Source organism: Streptopelia decaocto, assembly GCF_964273445.1.
Source record: "Streptopelia decaocto genome assembly, chromosome: 9".
NCBI classification, from domain to species: domain Eukaryota; kingdom Metazoa; phylum Chordata; class Aves; order Columbiformes; family Columbidae; genus Streptopelia; species Streptopelia decaocto.
This window is the reverse complement of record NC_138664.1, coordinates 17,402,360-17,425,890: the sequence shown is the minus strand read 5'-3', so window position 1 is coordinate 17,425,890 and position 23,531 is coordinate 17,402,360. Positions and strand designations below refer to the sequence as shown.

The following is a 23,531-nucleotide window of genomic DNA, read 5'->3' as shown; positions in this document are numbered from 1 at the left end:
GGTTAGCAGCAAAAGGCCATTTGGAGTGGTCAGTGCTTCTCTGTGGGCACAGCATATAAGTTAAGTAAGGACAGAGGAGCTGTATTGTGTAAGATTGCAGTCCTGATGACACTGACAATGAAGGAAAGGGCTAGCACATTTGGTTTTGTGTACAAAATGGATATCTGCCTGCCTTATCACAACAATGATTTGTACCTCAAGGAAGAATTATCCTGACAAGAAGGAATACATAGACTTGGCATTGGCCGCTTCCAATTGGCGTTCCTCACAGCAATACAGCATAGAGGTAGTCAAATTAGTCCTAAATAAGAGACTGGACACAAGAAAGAGTCATGAAAAACAAGATACTTCTGAGGAAAACCTTCCCTTCTCTTTGTTACAGCCTATGCTGCAGGGTACCACAACTGATAAATTTCCCCTATTTTGTTTCCTTTTCATGATGAGAGCAGTTGATTCTGAGCCAAACAAAACAAGAATGAGAAAAACTGTTAACAGTTAAGTTTAAATTTGGTGAAGGGAAAAAGGTAAGAAGCTTTCTATTGTTTTACTTTCTGGGTCTCATGCCTCTGTGTAATACTGTTTTGAATAGATTTTATTTAAAAAACAGTTTAAACAGAGCTATCTGCAACACTTTGAAAATTAAATTAAGATAAATTATTTTGTTCACCATTCCTACAATGCAGTTCCATGTTTTGTGCCAAAAGAGGTGGTTTCCCCAAATCCTGGTTACCTTAGGCTCCTGAAGAAGGCTGCTTCTCTAATTTAAAACAAACCAACCAACCTTTTCCCAAGCTATGGGAAAAGTTCTCTACAGGCATGTAAAATAATTTATTTTCCTATATCCCCATGCCTGATGGGTATTGGTTCTACTTCTTGTGCCTCTGCGGATTTTAGAGGCATGGATAGAACTGTTTCCACAAGAAGGGGTCAGGAATGGTGTCTAGCTGTGCTGCTAATAAGTTTGGGTGAGTGTTGTGCCGGATCTGACTTGTGGGCTATTCCAAGGTATGTTTAAAGAAGGTGATGTTCATTGTTTGATCTTTTTCACCCAAATGTCTTTGGGGGATATAAATAAAGAGGAAGCAAAACTATTTAAAAGATATTCCAGCAAGAGGCAAAATTAGCATTGAAGTTTATCCCATTTTTCAAATTATGTTGTCATTTTTATTTAAGAACAGTTTAGAAGCGATGCCAAATTAACTCTTTGCCCAAGTTAACCCTAAGTCTCGCTATTGTGAAAAATAATGCCATTCTCTACACTCAGTAAGAAAACAGAATGAACATTGCCAAGAGCTGTGTAGCTCAACGATAAAAAAAATTCAGCTCTCAGGCTTGAGGGTTATAGATCATTAATGGGAGTTTCGCACAATGAAATAGTGAAAGTACAATTTCTGCTTAGCAGTAGTGACAAGTATGGCGGGAAGCTTGCATACTAAGGCAGACACATAAATTCCACCCAGCCCTTTGTTCTTTTGTTTCCCAACATTTGTTAAATTCTTCCCACTTTCCATGGTTTATTTAAGAGCTCTTGCAGATGTTTTAGATTTCTTCTAATCACAGCTAAGCACTACTTACATTGTTTTTTTTGAAAACAGTATGCAATATATAATTTTGTATTAAGCTTCATTTTTCCAAAGCCTATGTTCCCCTGCGCCTTTTGTTCTCATGTGTTAGCTATTATAAAAATGGGTTTGTTAACCAGAAATGATTCCACAAATCTTTAACAATTTGGATCATTCTGTCTGTCCATAGACATTTCATCTATCTCTATAGTACGAGGATGCTATGTGGAATTGTGGTCACTAGTGTATTTGCAGTTTCACTCTTTGCCTGAAAAAAAACTGACACAGTTCAGCATCGCTTGCTGAAAAAGAGGTGAACAGTAGTTGTGGTGTGGGGTCAGGTGGGGGAGCATGAGAAGCAGTTTTTCTAGGCATAGGACCATTTGACATCATGAGGCACAAATGGGAGAAATCAGAAACACTCCATGGAGAACAACACTCTTAGTGCTTCCCACTGCATATCACTGCAGCTGGACAGTGCAATCACCATCTGTGGCCGTGAGTTCACTGTGCAGGAGCAGCATACGTCTGTGTGCTCCCTGTCTAGGACAAAGGCCCTGACTCTGTGCTCTGCTGTAGGTCAAACCCTGCCTTGGAACTCTGCACATTTCAGACCACCTTCATGCCAGGGAGGTGCTAGCAAATCAAAACAGCTTTGAGAAGAGGCAAGAAGCCTGGAGCAACATTTAGAAAGCTAATTTGGCTTGTGAGGCTGACTTGGACTGTGAGCAGCAGCTGGAGAAAAATCCTCCAGAAATCCATCATATCATGATGGATTCTTCCTTCCTCCTTTCCTTCAGTCTCGCAACTACTTTCAAGCAAAGCCAAGTTAAGTGGTCCCAAGCACCAGTAGGCCATAAACACCAGTTAGCATTGATAGAGCTTTTCTCTTATGTCCAGTCCACAGGCAAGGAATAAACACAAAACGGAAAAGCAAAGCTTCACCCAAAATCCCTTCTGAAACAATCACTTCCTCATCAACTCACCTCTCTCCTGTGGAAAAGAGAGTGTGAACAGATGAATGTGAGCAGGAAATGCTTTCCAGTCTCCTGCAATGATCAAGTGCAAAGACAGCACAAGTGGGTCATTCAAGCAGACATCCAGCAACTGTCAGCACTAGCAGGCACAGCTGAGAGGAGCTCTGCAGAGGAGCTGTGGAGAGCCCCCACACTCACAGTCAAATCATCACCTGAGCAAGTGGAGAGAGAGCCTGAGATTGCGCAGCACAATGTATTTAGGTTTTCACAGTGACAGCACCTTTCTGCTGTCACTAAGTTGAATCTTGTGTGTCACAGCATTTGTCCAGCGGGTAGGAGGTTTCTTTAAATCCCAGGACCTATTATCTAGTGAAATGGTGCAATCAAATTGCAGAACAAAGCCATTCACAGAATCACAGAATCGACTGGGTTGGAAAAGACCTCAGAGATCATTGAGTCCAACCCTTGGTCCAACTCTAGTCCGTTTATTAGATCATGGCACTAAGTGCCATGTCCAATCTCAGTTTAAAAACCTCCAGGGACGGCGAGTCCACCACCTCCCTGGGCAGCCATTCCAATGCCTGACCACTCTCTCTGTAAAGAATTTCTTTCTAATATCCAGCCTAAATTTCCCCTGGCAGAGTTTAAGCCCATGCCCCCTTGTCCTATTGCTAACTGCCTGGGAGAAGAGACCAATCCCCACCTGGCTATAACTTCCCTTCAGGTAGTTATAGAGAGTGATGAGGTCACCTCTAAGCCTTCTCTAGACTAAACAACCCCAGCTCCCTCAGCCTCTCCCCATAGGTCTTATGCTCAAGTCCCTTTTGTCCTTTTTGGTTTGGTACACAATCCAGAGAAATTAGATGCTATTCTGTCCCTCAAAAGAGAGGACACCTGCACAGCACATACAGAGAATACACAACACTTGCAAGGGAAGAGGCAGTACTGTTTGCATGAAGTTTCAGCCATTCCTGCACTTCAGGGTGCAGTTTGCATGTAGAGCATGTGGCTGTGTAAGACAAGTTTGCCTGACATACTCTGGAGGCAAATAGGATGAAGAAAATCTCAGCACCAATTTTTCTCCATTTAACACAGGCCCATGTGTTAGGAAGGATACTAAGTGACTAGCGAAGTCACCCGGCCTCACCTCAGCCATTGCTCTTCATGGTTCCTGGAAGCAGCAGTTTCAAGTGACATTTATAAAGGGGGTGTGCTGCTAACTCATCCAAACAGTAGGCCTCCTGCAAACTTTTAAGCAGTCTCTGGTTGTAGCAGGCATGATTTTCCAGACCTCATTAAATGTTATTCTGGGCACTGGTCTATACTCTTGAGACATTCCTTACTGAACAGATTATATATGTATTCATTATATATATTCATTCTCCTGGGATGATGCAATGGCCGATTCATGCTCAGGAAGTACAGCAGGCTGAGCAGAACATGAAATGAGCTGCTGAAAGTCAGCATTTTGTTTCCATGCCATTGAGGGTAAGATTTCAAAGTGTAGAACAGTCCTTTAAGTTCTCTCTTTTATGAGGTCAGGCTAAATGCTTCCCTTTTATATATGAAGAGAGGGTGATCTTTGCCAGAGTCCACACTGGGTTTGCTCTTGTTTTGATTTCTGCTTTGGTTGAGAGCTCTGTGTAGCAGGAAATGCAGCTTTCAACAGCAGTTCACGCTTTGCTGGGAAGTGGCCCCTGCAAGAAACAGTGGACTGCAGATGCATTAAAGTGATTTAGCAGCAGAGCGACTCTCCACAGCAACCACACTGTCTGCAGGCTCTGTTGCTCAAAATCTCTTCCTTTCTACCCAGTCCTTCAAGACTCTACATTTGATTTTGGACAGTGAATAACATGAATGAAGGCGAAAGAGAAAAAAAAGCTCTGAAGAGTTGGTCAAGCTGTGAGAGAAGGGTAAAGATTTCAACACAAACCTGACTGAGGCAGTCAAGGGCAGGTTATGAACACCCAGAATTGTGAGAGGAATCCTGTAAGATATTAAATACACCCATGTCCATCCTCTTGACTTAATCAACTACAGTTGACTCGACAACAAAAAACAGCTCCCAGTGTAGTCTACAGGGATCTCCAGGAAAGCATGAGAAAGTATAATAAAACTGATAGACTGGATGAAAGCATTGAAAAATGTTTTCATTTGGTAGTACTTGCAATAGCAGAGAAATAAACTGGATGCACTGACACACTTGTACATGGGTTGGCTTGACACAAGCAGGGACATGAAGTCTGTACTTAGAGAGAGGAACAGCAGCCAGCAGAGGTGGCTCGGACACTGACTCCAGGCATGTAGAACCATAGTTGTGTCTGATATTACAGGGTGTCTCACATGATGCGTGCCTGAGAAGCATGTCACTGTGACAAACAGTCCTACTGGAGAAAACACAGCATTGTGCTGGAACACAGTTCCCAGACAGCTCAGATCAGTTTCCACAGAATGCAGTAATCTGGGCAATTGTTTAGATTAAATGGTTCAGGCTGATTAACCTGTAACCCTAGCACTGGGTTCCCGTCACAGATTTCAGTAACACTTTGTAAGAGACAGGAACAGAAGGGCCCTGAGGCCAAACCCTTACTATGACTGTATAAGCCTGTTTCTCATTCTTGATATCAAAAGCGAGTTGATTTCTACTCCCCTCTAGCCATAATTGAAGACCAGTCCAGAATTCCCCTCCTGTGTAAACTAATTCAGGACCAATACATATAAATTCCTGTTATGCCAACAGTGTTGTGAGTTTAAATAGCTCCCTATTTCTGAACTTTGCACTTGCCTTACTACTGGTTTTATGCAGAGAAGCCATATCTGCTCTCAGACTCCTAAGCTTAAACAAAACACTTTTCCCTTTGGTTCTCAGGACAGACTTTCCTTTTGATTTCAGAATTTCTGCCCTTTGAAATGCTGTGCTTTGACAGCTTGAGATTTCTGATCACAGAAGAGTTTATGAAGTGAAAAAAAGTCATCAGGGCATTCAGCACTGGCACCTAAAAGTAGCTCTGCGGGAACCAGCTTCTCTACAGAGCTCTCTGGGGCTCTGTGGAAGCAGTTAGGCTGAAGAGCTGCCAAGTGGGTTTTGAGCAGATGCCTTTTGCTTTGAAAATCCAAATGAAACAACAGGAACTTGCTGCAGATGGATGGGGCTGGACAATGAGACTGGACAAGTACTGTTCATGTGGTAGAATTTTCCAGGGACCATATAACACGTGTGGAAACAAAGCTGCAGCAGGATGCAAGATTTCTCCTTAGGGCTGCAACATTAAGAATAGTCTGTTCTTAGTCCAGAGGGAAACAAAATCAGAGGAATTTGATCCCAAGTAGTGAACCAAAAAATGCCAGGCGTTTTCTGGATGTCTGTGTTATTACAGGGACGAGTTATTTGTCTTTGAGCTATACAGCTGCTAAAGTTCTAAGAAATGAAATCATGGCTTTCAACATGCCCTGGTTATAGCATGTATTTCTGTTTGAACTCTGAAGGTGGCCTGGACACTCAAAATGCACGGATGTCTCAAAAGCCACCACCTACTTGTCTGCAAGATCAAAAGGGACCAAAGCAACATCTGAGTTTACCTAATTTTAAACATGATTCTGTAATTCAACAAATGAGTCCTGTTTCACCATCAACAGTGTCACTGCAGGTCTGACTCACCCTTTCAACACTGCCATTTTTACTGGCAGGGAGCGACTGCGGGTAGTATTAGCCCTACTTAGAAGCAAATATCTGAAATAAGATTCAGATGGTCTATTTGCTGTCTCAATTTATGTATTTTCAGGGTTTTGCTAGGAATTTGAAGGTAACCCAGCATTTACCTGTTACAGGAAAATCCAAGTATAGCTCCTCCAATCCTTACGCTGTTTCCCTTTTGCAACACAGTAGAGATGCAGCAGCATCTTTCACTATGTCTAGAAAAGGGGGGAAAGCTGTTATTTCATGGTTCGTTCCCCTGCTCTTCACAATGTTTTGGGATTTTTTCTCCAGCACAGGATTTAGACTTGCCTGTGCTGTGGTGTTTGGCCAGCCCCATTTCCAGTACACATCCACACATATCCAAAACTGCTGGCATCTCAGTTCCACTGCAATAATATGACCCACCAGACGTGGAGAAACCTCTCTGCAAATCCTAAAGCCACTTTCTAATCTGTGCCTGCCTTACAGTCCCAGAAGAAAAGAACATGCAACTTTATTCTGTATCCAGCAGCTCTCCCTCCACTCAAAGGCAGTTAGTCTATTAGGAACCATCCAGCATGTTGAGCAGGGAGGAAGGAGCGTGGAACAAAAGAAAAGGGAATACCTGCTATGTTCATCAATGGGCATTATGAATCTACTCATTATGAATCTACATGGGGACCAAACAATGTGAATTCTGCTGCTGGCAAATACTTTTGAAAAAGGACTATATGCTGATGGTTCTCTTTTAAGTGGGTGTTACCCTTAAGATAGGGAAGAAGATCCAAATAGGCGCTGACCTCTTCTGAGATGCATGCACTGGTAGCCTGCTTTGTTTTACAAAGCATTTAGTCTAGGAGGTATTCAGCATGTTTAGAGTTTTTCCAGTTCACACACACAAGTGATGTGGTCATTTAATAAGGAGTCATTCCCGTGATTTGGACTAGATCAGAGATGACTCCTGAACCGTCAAGAAACTAACCCAAAAATTCTCTCTGTGGCTTGAATTGCTGGGCTACAGGATCTGGAGCCATCACAGGCATGTCACAGTTGTGGTTTGGCTTGAGAATTACCTTAAATAGCCTTATCACCACCAAATGATAGAGGATGGCAACTGGACTCTGAGCCAAGCACAATGGAATGACCAACAAAGCTGTTTTTCTGAGGTTTTCTTTTTGAACTCTTATTTTTTTCCCCACAGTTTTTGTATGTAAAACCTCAGTAACACAAAGTCCCAGATCAGAAGAGATCAGCAATTTATACAAAAGATCAGCAAGAAGAGAACGTGTTCATACTAAAGTTCTCACTTTCGTTTTTCTGAGGCAAAGAGAAATATATGCTGGCACACAAACATTTACCTAAAATCAATACTGATCTCACGAAGCAAAAGTTCAGTCTAGGTTTGAAGAATACATCCAATTTGTTTCCTAACACTCCTCTGAAGTCATAGGATGGATATTCCTACAATGTCTGGGTTGCTTGAACTCATGAATTTTCAAATCTCAGAGAACATGATTATTCATGTGTATTGACCACAAATATGAGAGTATAACATCAGTTCCTATCCTGTAGTTTCATGAATTTAGGGACTGAGTGTCCTGCGCTAATGACAGTTGATAAATATTAATACCACCAGGGGGTTTTATCTTGATTTGCAGGAGATACTTTTCCTGATTTTTGTAATAAATCTCTATGTTAGGACCCCTGTTTTTCTGCATAGATAGACATGATTGTGACTAAATCTGCACTTACTGAAACATACTGACTTTCAAGAAAAGAAGCCAAGCATGAGCAGATGAAAGCAGGCAAAACCAATAACCAAAAAGAGAAGAGAAATGAACATCCAACTAATTCTCCAGTGATTTAATGAGACAAAAGTTCAGTCTAGGCTTGAAGAATAAAACCATTTTGTTTCCTAACACACCTCCATCTTAGGTCATAACTCAAATATTCCCACAGTGACTGTATTGCTTCAACTCACTAGATTTCAAATAACAATAAAGAACAACCTTTAAGATGTCAGTAAAGCATTGTGTTTTCCCCCTCAGTAAAAGAGAAAAAAACTGTTCCAAGCATAAGCATTTAATAAATACTTGATCTACTAGAGGTTTCACACCAACTTTGCCATGCATGCCACTATTTTTTTTTTTTAATAACTAACAATTTCCAGAGAAAAGGTGGAACTAAATCCTCAGAGTGGATCTTGAGAAACTATGCTAGCATGTTAGAAATCTAGTGTCATTTCAACTTGTTCATCACTAAAAAAATGCAAACAAAAGATGAATATTTAGAAGAGACAAAATACTCATGCCTATATAGCTGAAGGCAAAGAGTAAGTAATTGCAAACAGACTGGAATCATTAGTGTGGCATTCTTATGTCTAAGTTTCATGTAACTGCAGATGACTAAAGGCATCTCTGAGTAAACTTCAAAACTGGTTCTGTGGCTAAAAGTGTCACACCAAAGGCTTCAGTGCCTCAGGACTTGCATCGTATTTTGCAGGAAGCTTTGGTAGAGCAGGAGGTTGATTTAAATATGTTGCAAGAACTTTGTCTAAAGTATTAAAGCTGTCACTTCTCTTCTAGGAAAAATCAGAAATATGCTGCATTAAGTCTTTACGTGCTGGAAGAGAATTGAGGCTGGTGCCTTAACAGAAGTGGTTACAGCATAAAGCAAAGCCAAGGCACTGAGCAAAGATCCTTGCAGATTAAATTCAACTCTGGAAGACAGGATGTTTGCCTAAAGCATTGGCAGTGAAAGTTGGTTGTTCTTGGCACTAATCACAATCACTGTTCAAGTCCCTCTGCTATACAGTTACCAAAAAAGAATGCGTTTGATTTCTCTGGAACTGACAGAGTGCAGAAACATTAATGCAAAAAATAATGTAGACCAGTTAGTAACTGGATAGGGATATAAATATTAACTTTTCCTGGATATGGCAACTACTGCTCTGTCTAGTTCTTGGATCACGTGAACATGGCTGCCTGTTACATTCAGTGCAACCTGCTCTATGGATTTGAACAAACTATCTCCCTTCCTGCAACATAATTTTGCCATCTGTAGAACAGAAGCGACCCATTAGTAGTGCTTTATGAACCGCAAATAAGAAATGGCCTCTAAGAGAAGAGTATTCTTATTAATGCTTGAAACCCACTATAGTTATCTTGGGACGGATGTGATGGAGAAGGTGCTTCTAACTAGTAGCATGCAGTGAAGCATCTGGGCCGTGCATTGTCTTTCTGGGTGTCTGCAGCACTGTCGTTTGGGAAAACCCTTAAGTATTGGCTTAATCCTATTTAGGTCAAGTTGAGGTAACTATATTGTAGACAGAATAAGAAGGACTTTAAAAAAAAAAAAAACCAACAAACAACTCACAACTCTATGTGCTACAGCATTTGGTGAACTAGGGCATAAATACATTTTCTATTTCACCAGCAAGGCTGAGAAAACTATGATCTGGCAGCAAACCCTTAATAAAATGCAATGTATTTATCGTCAAACTAGAAAAGGTACAAGACAGTACAAACACATTTATAATTTATCCAACTGCTCCAGAATCTGACCACTCTTTCTAAGACTTAATCATCTCAACAGTTCAGTAATTTATGATCAAGTTAATTTTTTAATTAATAACTTAGAATATACAATTCAATTTGAATGCAAAAATCATCAACTATAATGCTAGAAGAAACCTCTGTATTAACCTTTTTACGTGGTCAATTGCACCTTACAAAATACAAAAAGCCACAAGAATGACTGATTTTGATCCATATTCAGAGAAAATAGAGCATAGCACAGGCAATTATTCTAGAAAAAAAAAGGTTTTACTAACAGGCTAGAAAGTACTGAATTATTGATCTGTGTGGGATTTAAGATACCAACCAGTATTGCTATATTCAGCACTTTAAAAACAAGAATTGTGTTGAGGAAATAGCCAACAACTTTTCTCACTGTCCTAATGCAGTATCTTTTCCATAGTCTTCAAATTGCTTCTGAGAGTGCTGAATCAACATTTGATTCTGTACCATAAGTGAATTTTCATCTTCAAAAGTCCTGAACTTCTGAATTTAATCTTCAATTTATATTTTAAATAAAGATATTTTTACTTTATAGCAATAGCAGTTATGGATAAACATGTCTAAGGAAACCCTCTTCACATGGGATAAACCCTCACAGTGGACATTTTAGGACGTTAAGAAGTCACCAGCACTAAGACATCTGTTTTTAAAATAAATAAATATACTTAAAGAAAAAAAAGTAGGTAAATAAAACCATGTTTGTTATATAAGCTTTACATTATCCAAATTAGGCATGGATAAACCCCACATATTGGTATTTCTCCTGCCACACTAGACATAATAGACTGATTTGCAGAGGTGGAAAACAGCATATATCTTGTTAAAAGCTGCTCAAGGAAGAATGAGTCCAGCTCTCAAATGCTCAGAACAGAAGAAAAAGAGCAGAGGAACTTGTAAAGAAAGATAAAGTCAAAAGGGTCCCAAGCATGCCACTGTGGTTCACTTTTCAAGTCTTTACACATTACTGTGAAAACACAACAAACTAGTTACATTGCAACTGGTCAGCAGCAAGATTTCTTGCAGTTTTCATACGAAGAGCTGAAGTAACCAGCTGCACATACACAAAGACCTATATTTAACATGGAAAAATGTTGAATTAAAATCTTGTAACGTATATAAAAGCAAAACTAGCCTTCCCCCCCAAAAAAAACCACCACCAAGTATCTGACAGCCCTGAATAACTGGTATTTGCCTTTTGTATATATTTATGTGTGGTTAACGTGTGCTTTAAAGATAGTGGTCACTGAAACATATCACAAAACAAACATCCATAGTTTTGTCTATGCAGCAGAGTTTTAAATAGAACACACTCCTCTGTCACCTAGGAATTCTACCTTTTCCCAGCTTTGCAGATAGATAAAACTTCTGCCTTATTTTGCTTGAGGAGAAAAATGATCCTTTGTATGACAACCAGTGCAACTCAAGTCACAAACACCTACGTGCAGAAAAAAAGAAAATGGAATTCCTTCAAGGGCTTGTTGTTGGTGAAGGCAAAAATAAAATATTTATTTTTGTGGCCAGATAAACACTATACATAATGGTGTGTCAGCATGACTACAAACTCCTTTGTGCTTTTCTTGGGATTAAAAATTTAACAGGAAGGGAAGACGTTAAAGTGAGGCTTCAGCTGCCTAGAAACTCCAGCATATAACTACAAAACTGTCTTGAACCGAGGGTTCTTCCACTGCAGCAAAGTGTACTAATTTGGAAGAAAAAGTAGTCCCTACTGCTTTATTATTTTTAAAAAGTCAAAAAGGTGACAAAATGGCACTTACTTGTAGCTCAGTAAATGACAGAAGAAATCTCTTTAGGCAACACGAATCCTGTTGTCAGGTACAAACTGTCAGGATACAGCATTTCCACACTGCAGGGCACAAGGTTTCTTCAGCCTGCCCCTTGAACTGGGCCATGTCTACTTTAGATCAATTCTCATGTTAAATTTCTCTGATGCTGAAACACAGCAGCTGAGAACTCTCATGCAGCAGCTGCTCTGTGCAGCACCTGGGCAGATCGCACAGGTGGGCACAACCTTTACCTGAGATGTCTCCACAGCTCAGGCAGCAGGGGCTGAAAAGAGCAATGCACAAAGTCCAGCACTGTTGAGGTTGTTGACTCCAACTAGGAAGCATCAGATTGAGGGCCCGATCTGATACCCGGCAGTTGACATAGGGAATACTCTGCCAGAATTATTGAAACTACTAGCTACTGAAGAAATGAATGCTGCTTGTGCTGTGGCTCAGCAGCAGGTCCTCTTCCTGCCCAGGGCTGACCAAAGCAGTGTGAGTTGGACAACACGTCCCGCTGACCATTGTGATGAGATGTCACCTCTTGGGCTGCAGTACACCCATGTGGCTCTCCCCAGAGCTGCACGCACTTACCAACATTCACTTGAAGATCTCTCAACAAGGATCTCCCAAATCTCTCCACCGAACAATGCACTGTGCCCAGGGACCGAGTTTTCACATTGAAGGAAAAGAAGCTCTTGAGCCAGCTCAGTCCGTGCATCTGTCTGCCTCCAAACTCATGTATCAGACTTCATTGCAGATACAACAGCCAGGCAAACAGCCATTTGGAACAGACTTGTAACTCACATGACTAAACAGTTTCTGCATTTAGCATCGTAAACTTTGTGCCACAGAAATGCGGTGTTCCTTTAACATGAACAACCACAATATGTTTAATGTATATTACTGTGAATATGGAGAAGCAGGTTTCAGGCATCATTATAGTTATGGGCAGATAACTCTCTCTTTGTTAATCATGGCACGGTCACATAAAGATAAAACTTCTATAGTGTAAGGCAGGAAAAAAAAAACACCACCACGACAAAAACCAAAACAGTAACAAGAAAAACCAACCAACCAACCAACAAAAACCAACCAACCAACCAACAAAATAAAACAACACAAATCACAAAGCCAGAGATTAAGTAAAATGTAGAGAAGATAAAAGTAGTGATGGCATGTGCGATACTCCTGGGGTGAATACCTTATCAGTTTGGACTGATTTAAAAGCAAAAATGTGCTCATAAGCTAAACATATTTATTTGAGAAGGTTTCTATATTATGTATTTGTCCCTTCATCAGGAATTGAGTAAGGAGGATGTAGAAAATCAAAGGGAAAGGGAGACATGAACACGAGTGTAGTCTTGAATTTTTGTTTTAAATCTTTTCTTACTGTGAGGCTTCTGATGCAGGAAAGTTTAGACAAATGATTAAATGTTCAAATTATTTTCTGAACAGTTAGGGAAGCAACACTAGACTATTTGTACACAAACAACTTTGAGGCATTTTGCTTTTAATTTGCATACAATTCCTTAAAGTGAATTCCACGTGAAGAATGGTGAGATACAACAGAGCTCATTTACCATTTCACAAGTTAACAGAACAAAGTAAACATCTGTTCTTCTTATTAACTAGTTTCCATCCCTTACTCCAACTTGTCACTTCCTGCTGCAAGTCTCTATGCCAAATAATTGCATGGACTAGTTCCAAACTCCGCAGACATTCACATGTGGACTTCAGTGGTACTGCAAATTATAACAGCAGAAAACATTGAAGTAGAAAGACTATAGATGAGCTTATATTCTCTTAATGTTTCCCAAATGAATACCCAAAATTCAGAGTAAAAAAATACTTCAGTTGTTCAGCTCAGCTACTCATCTGACTTGTGGTTCCTCTGTGGAGCACATAGCTAAGAAGAAAAAAGAACAATACTTTCTGTCAAGTAAGAGGGGGCATTACATCAGGAATAGAGAGGTCTCAAGATAACTGTGCTAAAATGGGCTTCCCAAACAAATTTATCTGGAACGCAATTGGAGCATGCTCTTTCCTTCTATATACTGGTAAAGTTTTCTAGCTATACAATTACCATACATAATTGCATTTGACCAGGCTTTTGGCTTCTTTCAAACCGGCAAATATCATTCTGATCAAAATATATTACAACAGTATTATACCTATAATAAAATACTGGCATGGTGCTAAGGACAGCATCATCTTTCTTCACGCTTTAATGAGACCAAATGATACGTTAAATACACGTTAAAAGGGAAGCAGTAACAAATCTGTCTTGCAGATCTTTCCAAAGAAGAGATTGGATTGTGAAGCTATCCAGGTAAAAAATAGAGAAAGAGCCATAAGCTGCGAAGGAGATGGACTTACCAAAAGCAGCAGAAAAACCCTATCACTACAACTGTCTTTATTTAGGTCTTACAGCAATAAACACCAATTTAGCTTTCTGCCTAAAAATTTACAGGAAACCTTTTTTTTTGATGTAGGAATTCTTCACATCGAGATTCTGTGACACTGCTCACTGAATTCACAGCGTAAAGGTTGAGCAAAAAAAAAATCAAACCAATTGTGCTGACATGGAAAATTACAGAACTGCACGTCTCCGATAGTAAGGGGTTGCATTTGCACACAAGCCTACGCATCACAGCACATCTGTTGATGCCAGCGATTCCATTTGGGATTTGCCAATTTTTTCCTCTCATGATTGTGGATTCTCCAGGAACTCTACTGAGTCTGAAATACTTCAGTACCAGAGAAGAGACTCTAACAATAAAAATCTTTGTACACTTTAATATTTATTAATTCTCTAGTCATTTTTTGCTATATATTTAACACTAGTGTGACAAAATTCCTGATAATTATATCTCATGCAGGTAACTTAAATGAGTTAGCACTATCTAAAACTGGTAAACCTACTACTAGGAGGGTTACTTTTGAGTCTACAAGAGAAGTATTTCTGTAACAATGACAACGAGGTGGGTATGCATATAACATAACAGGCTCAGCTGAATGTACTTGGCAGGTATCTAAATGACAGCACAGCCTTCACAAGGACTGGAGTGGCAACATCCTTTGACCTAAATAGACTTGACATTACTGTTGAAGAGGGCTTGAGTGGAGGTGGAGGCATGTTGGAAATTGTTGTTAGGAGAGATGGTGTTTCTGTGGTTAGTCAAATAGTTTAGCTTGCGCTATTTAAAGTTGCTGTGATTTGCATTCTTTCTTAGACAGGGTAAAATGTGTTGCTCACTCTACCCATATTACTATTGTTTAGGTCACAACAGATATTGAGAGCATACCATACCTATCTGCAACTGAAAACAAAGACTGTGGATAGATTGCTGCTATTCCTTCTCTGCAATTCCTTGGTGAGTACATTTTCATCAATGCCAACTATGAAACAAACTCCCTAGAGTCCAGACTTTTTAAAAAATATATTACAGGAAATGTATACTTGTAAATCACTTATTCTTTTCTCCTACAATACCCACAGGTTTCAAAACAAAACAATTATAAATGAAATTAATAAAAGAATAATAAGAGTTGTGATAGTCTTTTGTTGTACTGGGCATTCCCCTTTTTTAACTAACATATATTCTAACAGAAATCCCACAGTACAAACCAGATAACTTCAATTAAAAAACAAAATGCAAACTATTCAGTCCAATCTTAGAGCATGTGTATGTGTGTATAATACTGTAAAAGTAGTCACACATTAGAGGTATATAATTGAAACAGCATTTTCCTTCATGAACCTGCTATTATTGAGGCAGTGACAAGGTTTCCATTTCTTTGTTTTCTGAGCTCTTTAAAGAGTGGCTATTGCCACATTTTGTAAACCTAAATACTGTACAAGCAGAAGCTTGTTGGTATCAGGTAAGGAATAATACTACTAGTGCAAACAGGTGCAGAGACAATTCCTCCAGTTTTGGGGTGAACCAGCTATACAACACTGAAAGAGGACAGGCGCCTTCTTCAAACCCACACTCATGCGTGTTTCTCCACTCAGACGTACATCTTTCTCTGTCTTGGTCTTCTTTTTACAAGGGTAACTGGGGGAAAACCACCAGCTCATGTGATATTTATCATATGAAAGATTTCTTGACTGTTTTCCTATTAATATTACAAATGTTTTGTAACAAGTCAAGGAACGATAAATACCTCAAGAATCAGGAAAGTGACAATAATACTGACTTAGTATCTTTAGTAAAAAGTGAAACATTCTCTCCTGAGATATAAGTCAAGGAAGGAACAGGAATGATGAACCTAACACTGTACCATAACTTGATCATCATGCACCTCAGCTGACCAGATGAGAAAGAACAAGTGTTTATTGCCCTCTGCTCATCCAAAGCTATGACAGGCAGTTTATTCAGGTAAGTGCTTGGCATACCAGAATGTTGTCAAAGCAGTTCTCACTGTACTGTCCCCCTTTAGCTTATTTCTTTAAAATGAAAAAAAAAAAAAAAAAAGAAAAAAAAAGAAGAAAAAAAAAAAGAAGAAGAAAATCTCAGCAGGTTAACCTTCATCTTCTCTCAGCTCTGAGGGTAGAAATTTGTATTGCTGTTGGCGAATCTGAGCCAGTTTTTTCCTTGCTTCTTCCAGTTCTCTTTCCTTCTTCAGCATTTCTTCTTGCGCTGCAATGATCTAGAAAACAGAAGCATGAGTTATGATAGCACGGAATACTGTCTGTAAAACAAGATTTCTTTCTCTATGACACCAGTCACTGTTATGCCTTGAGCATTCTCCAGAGAGGCACCAAATTTCAATGACTTTGGCAGGAATTGCTCTATTTTTTTTCCAGGTTCCAGGACTATGCCACCAAGAACAGTATTGTATTCCCACTTGTTTCTTAAAGAGGACTGAGAAAAGAGCATACCAGCATAGTTTTACCGTACATCCATGTTGGATTTTATAGTGCTGTGCTCCCCTAACATTCAGTGGGCTAAGTGCTTAGCAACATGTTTGATAAACACCATGTCTTAATATAATGTTTGAATGACAGTGAAATTGAACACTCATTACTGCAGGTTTACAGTATTCTTCTGCATCTCGAAATGCTAAAGAAAAAATGACAGAACTACAGATATGCAGAAATGTTAAATTTGTTTGAAAAGAACCATTAACTTAATCAGAACAAAAATAAAAGACATTGGACAATGGTAACTTCTATTACAGTAAATGCTCAATGAAGAAGTGTAGACATCTTACAGCAAATCACTTTGCTGTTATGTCAGTGGTTACCTAACAGGATGCATCAAGTAATTTATCATAGATTTGCCCAGCCTGCAGTGCAGCAGAGAGACATTGTAACGCTGCTACATTTCTGTGATAGTTTTTCTCTGCTTTAGTTCTTGGGTGACGGTACCAACCTGAGCAATGCCACCCACGAACTTTGTTTTGACCACAACGTCATCATCCTCTGCTTTCCCAAATGCTGCTTTTTGGGCCGCCCTCACAAGATTGTCTGATGCTCGCTTGACAGCATTTCCTGCAGCCTTTGAAAAACATACAAGGAATTTAGTAATAACAGAAATTAATAACTGTAACATTAATAACTGTAACTTGCTTGACTACACAGGAAAGGTGTGTTTTGTTTTGGTTTTCCCAGTGAAAAGCAAACTAATATTTCAAAACCAATGCTACAGAGAGGAACACAATTCCTTCGTTTAAGAAGCTGAAAGTTGGGAAAGTCACAAACAAAATATTTTTTCCTTACAGTTCGAAATGAAACCGTGGATGAAATCACAAGTCACATTATGCAGAATACTGATCAGATTATTATTTTTTTTTAATATGAAGAAGAACAGAAAATGAAAAGTAGCGTAGAAAGAAACATTTTAAGGTAATGAAGTTTTTAAATTAATGGACTTTCATTAGGGCTAATTAGCCGATTACACAGCAGTGATTATCTCACATTTAAATTTTTATTTTCTTAAGCATTCTAGGATTTCTAAAGATAAACCATCAAATGTGTAATACATCTTTTATTATCTAAACTGAGTAGTGTCAGCAATTGCGCATCAAAATGAAAAAGGTAACTAATCTACCTGCATTCTAACATTGACATAGCCATCTTTGCTATACCATAATACATATTGGTAGTAGAGATTTCACACTGCATGCTCAGTGACAACCATGTCCACAGGCACTGGTTTAATGGATGAAGAGGAGGATACCAGAGGAGCGGCCTTGGAGTCTCCTGCTGTGATACCCATGGAGATGAGTGGCAGAAGAGTCCCTGTCACAAACAAAATGCAAACCTTTCTTCTACTAAAGCTAAAAGATGGAGCCAAGCAACCTTTTTGAAGCACTGACCATTGGCCAGGAAATACCCTGTGCAGACACATGATGGTAGTATAGAGCTCAGCTTTGTAAGATCTGGTGCTGAATTTACCCCAGTGTACTAAGAACTGGAGAAAGTGGTGGAAAGCTGGATCCAGGAGAAGAACAGTCCATAGTTTAATGGGTACTGCACATGGAGCTGTAAATGAGATCTCTTATATACCACTGCCAGAATCCTTTACATTTGTGAGTCCCAGATAAGTCTTATGTCTTGTATTTGTATTTTAAATTGGTTGAGACAACAAAATCTGACCTATGCCTCCATTTTCACTCTTACTGGAATGTTCCTCCTTTCTATCTCTTTACCTGTTCATCGATATCAGGACAGAGGCAGGAAGAGAAACTTCTGGGTTGATGTGGACTTAATGCTGAGAGACATCGTGGGTCATTTGTTCTGAGGGGCTGAATGGGGAACCTAGCTATCTGTTTTCTACTCAATTATACATACATACTTGGTGAACAAAAGTGCCCCAGAATCCCACAAGGAAGAAAAACTGAACATAATTCTGAAAATTCAAGGAACTACTCCTATAACAGCATTTACATAGTACTACCATGATTTTTCAGGAATTAAGAGCACAAGTACCTGTAGTCTCCTCATGGCCTCAGAATCATGATCAGCCTTCACTTTGCAAGCCACAAGCAACTGCGCTGTGGAAGCTGCCACTTGTTTGGCAGATGAGATGAGCTTCTCCTCACTAGCGTGGCCTTGTACTGAGGCATTCGCTGCTTCACAGAGATTGCTGGTTGCAGCTGCCACCATTCGGGCCTAGAAGACAGTAAATAGTGTCACTGTGTTTTCTCACAGGATTTTATTTCTTCAGAGAAGGTGCTAGTTTTCCTTAAGAAAAGAAGGTACTCACAGCAGAAATAAGTCCCTGAGACCACTGTCCATCATCGGCTGCATTTGCAGGGATTGCTCCAACCTGAAAAAAAGAACAAAACAAATCAGAGATGGCTTACAATGAATCAGAAAAGACAATTGCTGTGTCTCAGATTTAGACAAATCCATGAAAAAAAGAAACACCTGCATTTGTGACTGTGCCCAGCAGAAAACAGGAGCAGAAAATTGAACTGAAAGTTGTTTGTCAGAGTAAGTGTGCTTCCAGCACACATCTGCCTGCTCAGATAGTATCCAGCTTGCTGTGCTGCTTGAATTGCCCTGTCCATGAGATGTGTAAAAGTCTCAAAGTGATGATTATTGTAGCTGAGACTTTGGCCTAAGCAACAGTTGGAGCAGTACTTCCTAATCCCCTGGCCTTTAAAATAACTTCCTTCTGTGTCCACAACACATTTGGATTTTCATCATTCCTGAATTTCTTCTGATTCTGGCACTATGGGAAGGTACAAACCAGAAAGCTCCACAGGGAAGTCCCCCAACTGCCTTTGTGCCTAATAATGGCATTTGAGGCAAGCAGCCCATTTTTCTGCATGGCTCGCCCACTGAAGTTGGTTGCCAGCCCCCTGCCCCCAGCTGCCTGGGTCTGGGAGGTTTAGGGGGAACAGCTGGAAGATGTGAAATGTAAACATGGTCAAGAAACTTGTCGTATTTTAAGAGAAATGGGTAGATGAATTGGTGCATGACGACGATCTCAGGGATCAGGAATCAAATTATTTTGTGTAGCATCATCATAAACAGAAGCGGTGTCCTCTCCTAGCTGTGGTGACAATTTTGTGTAACTGAGAAATCAGTTCAACTAAAGAATAGATTAGGTCCCTAAATTCTTTAGGCTGCAAGGTTTTCTTGTCTAATCATCCACAGAAAACCTCTTTTAAGTAGAACACAGATGCAGGAGTCTAGCTAGTGATGTCTGAATATTGTATGTGTGTGTGTGTGTGTGTGAGTGAGTAAATAGGGGGGTGGTTTGGAAGAAGACAGATTAGATCCAACTTCCCAGACTTCATCTACGCTGCAGAAACGGAAATGGTTGCCCAAGGCCAAATTAATTCTTTTATAACAAACTTTCCCACCCACAGGGGAAAGTGTTTTCACTTAAAATTACTTTAGCAAACAGTTCAACTCCAACATTGCACCAATTTTCCCTCTAAGATACTTTTACAGCCTTTACCAAGCAATGTCAGAATTTTATTTGGGACAAGAATGTGCCTGGTCAACACACATCCATGTGGTTGGGTAAGAATTTCCCACTGCCTCCATACCAAACAAAAAGGTCAGTGAGGAATCTAAGGCAGCAGTCAGTACCATTTACTGTTCAATACTGAAGTGATGGATATGGAGTAGATCAAATTTGTCCTTCCCGCCTACATGCCAGCCATGCTTTTCTGGGAGGAGTTTCATGCCTCAGAAGATTTCTTACAAAAGCAAAACATTTCCCTCAATATCAATAACAAAATCTTCCCACCAGGCAGGTTGGAACCGTTCACTGTGGGCAAGAATTTGGTCAATCATTTTAAAAGGCAGCATCCTGTACTTCTGGCTGACCTGGAGATACAGGCTACCCTAGTAGTGAGCGAAACCCAGTAATTTGTAAAGAAAGAAGGAAAAAGGGTTAGGGCTTCATTATTTCATAAGTATCTAGATGGCTTTGTTTATTTGTGAGAAGTATCATAGTGAGCAGATGTGCCACAAACAATTCTGAATTTTGATATTTTATTAAATTTTCATTTTCTTTGAGACTAATTTGATCCCTTAAAGACCACAGTATTATTTGCAGATCCTCCAAGTGGACAAGAAACTATCAGTAAAAGCCATTTGCTGCAAAAATGCGTGACCTTTCAGCAAGTTACCATAGAAAAGTGACAGATAATGCAAAATGGCTAAAACCAGTAGAACAGTCTAAACAGATCTGCTGATATGGCACTATATTTGACAGGTGTGCTTCTATTAGAACAGCAAGCTACAGCTTTTCTCAAACAGACAGATTCAAGTGGTTTTAGCAATTATCTGAACTTGAATGGAACAGGATGCAAGTGCTGTTAGCCTCAGTCTGAAAGACACAGGTGGCAAGGTATCTGTGGGAGCAAAGAAGCCTAAACTACCTGAGGGGGATTCAAGGCTGGTACCAGGACAGAAATACATTCTGTATTATTATGTGTAATTCTACAGGAGTGGTGCTGAGGAAAGTAAAGCAAGCGGTATGTCATAATGAGACTGAATAAGAACAGGTTTTATCACATAAAAGCAGACTGCATAACAATGTAAGCAAAGCAGGTAAGTCGAAATTCTAATTTTTTTGGACTGTCTCCACACTCAAATTTCAATGGGTATTAATAACAGCTTGGTTTATACGTTAGTGATAAATTCCATAGCTACAGATTATGGTGGGTCTTTTCAAACAGCTACGTCACTGTTCTTTTGAAACAAGTGCTCTGTGCTCCTGCTGCAACTGAAAGCACAAGCTCCCTAGGAATCTGAGCTGAAGTAGACAGCATGGCAGTCTTGCAGCAGGATCCACAGCACAGTCTGCTTAGAATAAAGAATTAGATGAAGTTGGAAGCCATAACTACAACAAACCGTTCTCACAGGCAACATATTTGTTTGATGTTCAGATTTTAAGTTTCAAACTATATTAACTGGTAAAAAAAAAAAAGCAACAGATATGAAATGAATTACAAATACCTCAATCCTGACCAGACCAAAAGGACGACACATTATAAGCACTCACACTTTCCATTGGTCCCAACAATAACTACAAGCACATCCACTTAAATGTACTGAATTTGCATGCAAGGCTGTGTCCCCATTGAATCAGACAACAAAACGTTCAGGGCGCTTTACTATTCTGGTCCAGAGTGGTATTGTATACTGTGGCTTTTGGTTTTGGATCCACAAGCTGTTCTGTGGAATGATACGTTACCAGCCTGAATCACAGATCTTCAAAAAACAAAAAAAATCCCGACAAACACAAAAACTCCCCACAGCTGACACATATGAAGAGCCAAACACTTGATTACACTTGTGAGGTTTAAATAAACATAATTGTTTTGTTTTTAAAACAGAACCACACTTGGGCCATGTATCATGATGAGCAATGAAAAGATTTACTTTTCATTAGTCATTCCCAAGCTTCTTTCCTACTGTTTTAACAGAGAACATTTAAGAGATTAGATTCAATTTCAATGCTTTCCCCCTACTGTTGCTACGACCCTTTTACCCACCTTTCCCTGTGCCACCAGTTCTCTCTGGGCTGCTGAAGCTGATTTCACAAGGGCACTGGTAGCAGCTGCAATGGATTTAGCTGCTTCCAGAATCTGTTCTTCGAAGTCCAGAGTCTCATCTGCTTGCTATAACCAAGAAAGAACAATGTCACACATTATTCACCTGAAAGTTATAGTTTCAAGATTGAGGACATACACAAAGTGAGACAAGATTTTGGAACTCATCAGTAAATTCAATAAGACCTACAACATCTTCTTTTGCAAAGGAGTTTCATATAGACTAAAGCTGAGAGTCAACATAAGTGAATTTAAACATTAAGTTGCCCTTGTGGCTGCTCACATGTGGAATTGAGTATCACACAAGATACTTAAAGAATTGCCTTCACCTTTTTAGCACATTACCTCCACTAGGGCTATTACATTCAGGAAAGTGCAGGTCTGAAAAGAAATTCTTGTTTTCCCATATCAGTATTACCTTTTTAATGCTATAATACTGGCTTTCAGGATTGCTGAAACAGGTAGAACATTTTCTGAATATTTAAAGACTTCAAGCTTAAAAAAGTGATAAACATATGTTGTTTCATTCACTTATACTAAGAAATGTAACGTAGATACCAAGCAAGTGCATAGGTCTAAGAGCTTTGGTAAGAGCTGTCCTTTCACAGAGAGCAGCATTGTGAGGCAGTCCGGTTTAGTCACCTTGCAGATGTGAAGTTCCAAAGGTCTGTCTGGAACATTCCAGTCATCCAAATGCGTCTTTCAACAAGCGTGAGCAAATATTATAGAGAGATCAGCTGTTCCTAATGAGGTTTCTTACTATTTAAAATGCAAATCTATTGTTCCATAAAACAGCAACTTCCCTGACTTTTCAATCATTTAAACAAATACTGAAAACATTTATCCACTTAAGCATGCTGACTAGCTTCTGAACAGTTAACAGAATAGAGAGAGATAAATGGTTGTTATTTCAAACAGAACCAGGCCAGGGCTATATATTCTGATTTTCATACAAAATAAACCAACAGAATGTATTTTGTTTATGATCAAATCACAGGCCTACCACAATCCAATGCAGTGTGGCCAGCAAGGCTAGCAGATACAATACCAGAACAGATCACCTTGTGAGAGATGGGGCTTCTTAAACAAGTTTCTTCTAACTTATGCAACCAGAGTATTCTTGTGTCAACTAACTATAGGAACACCAGCTAAGTGGGCTTGGAGTCTGGAAACTGGGCATTTCATTTGCAAAGCTAAGTGCATCCTTCTAAATCTGAGTCAGGTTTAGTTCTCCTGTTACTGCAATCTGATGAAATAGCAGCCAATTATAAAATAATAAAATATAATTACAAGTAATTACAAAGCATTACAAAATGGCACATCAAGCAGTGCTCAGCCCTACAGCACTTCACATAACTACCACATAACTAAAAGAAAATCCAGGAGATGAAGCCATAGCATCCATAGACACCAGAAAACCAGAA

General features: G+C 39.6%; 1 protein-coding gene across 5 annotated transcripts in view; it reads right to left on the bottom strand.

Annotated features, from left to right (window-relative positions):
• Positions 1-12,815: 12,815 nt before the first annotated feature.
• Positions 12,816-23,531, bottom strand: part of TLN2 (talin 2) — a 161,541-nt gene continuing 150,825 nt past the window's right edge. For all 5 annotated transcript variants that reach the window (XM_082061353.1, XM_082061352.1, XM_082061355.1 and 2 more), the window contains 6 exons: positions 22,051-22,176; positions 18,795-18,857; positions 18,518-18,700; positions 16,959-17,084; positions 16,110-16,233; positions 12,816-13,322 (listed from right to left, as the gene is read on the bottom strand). In XM_082061353.1, the coding sequence (XP_081917479.1) occupies positions 13,165-13,322; positions 16,110-16,233; positions 16,959-17,084; positions 18,518-18,700; positions 18,795-18,857; positions 22,051-22,176 (780 nt within the window). In that variant the 3' untranslated portion in view covers positions 12,816-13,164. The remainder of the gene's footprint in view (positions 13,323-16,109; positions 16,234-16,958; positions 17,085-18,517; positions 18,701-18,794; positions 18,858-22,050; positions 22,177-23,531) is intronic.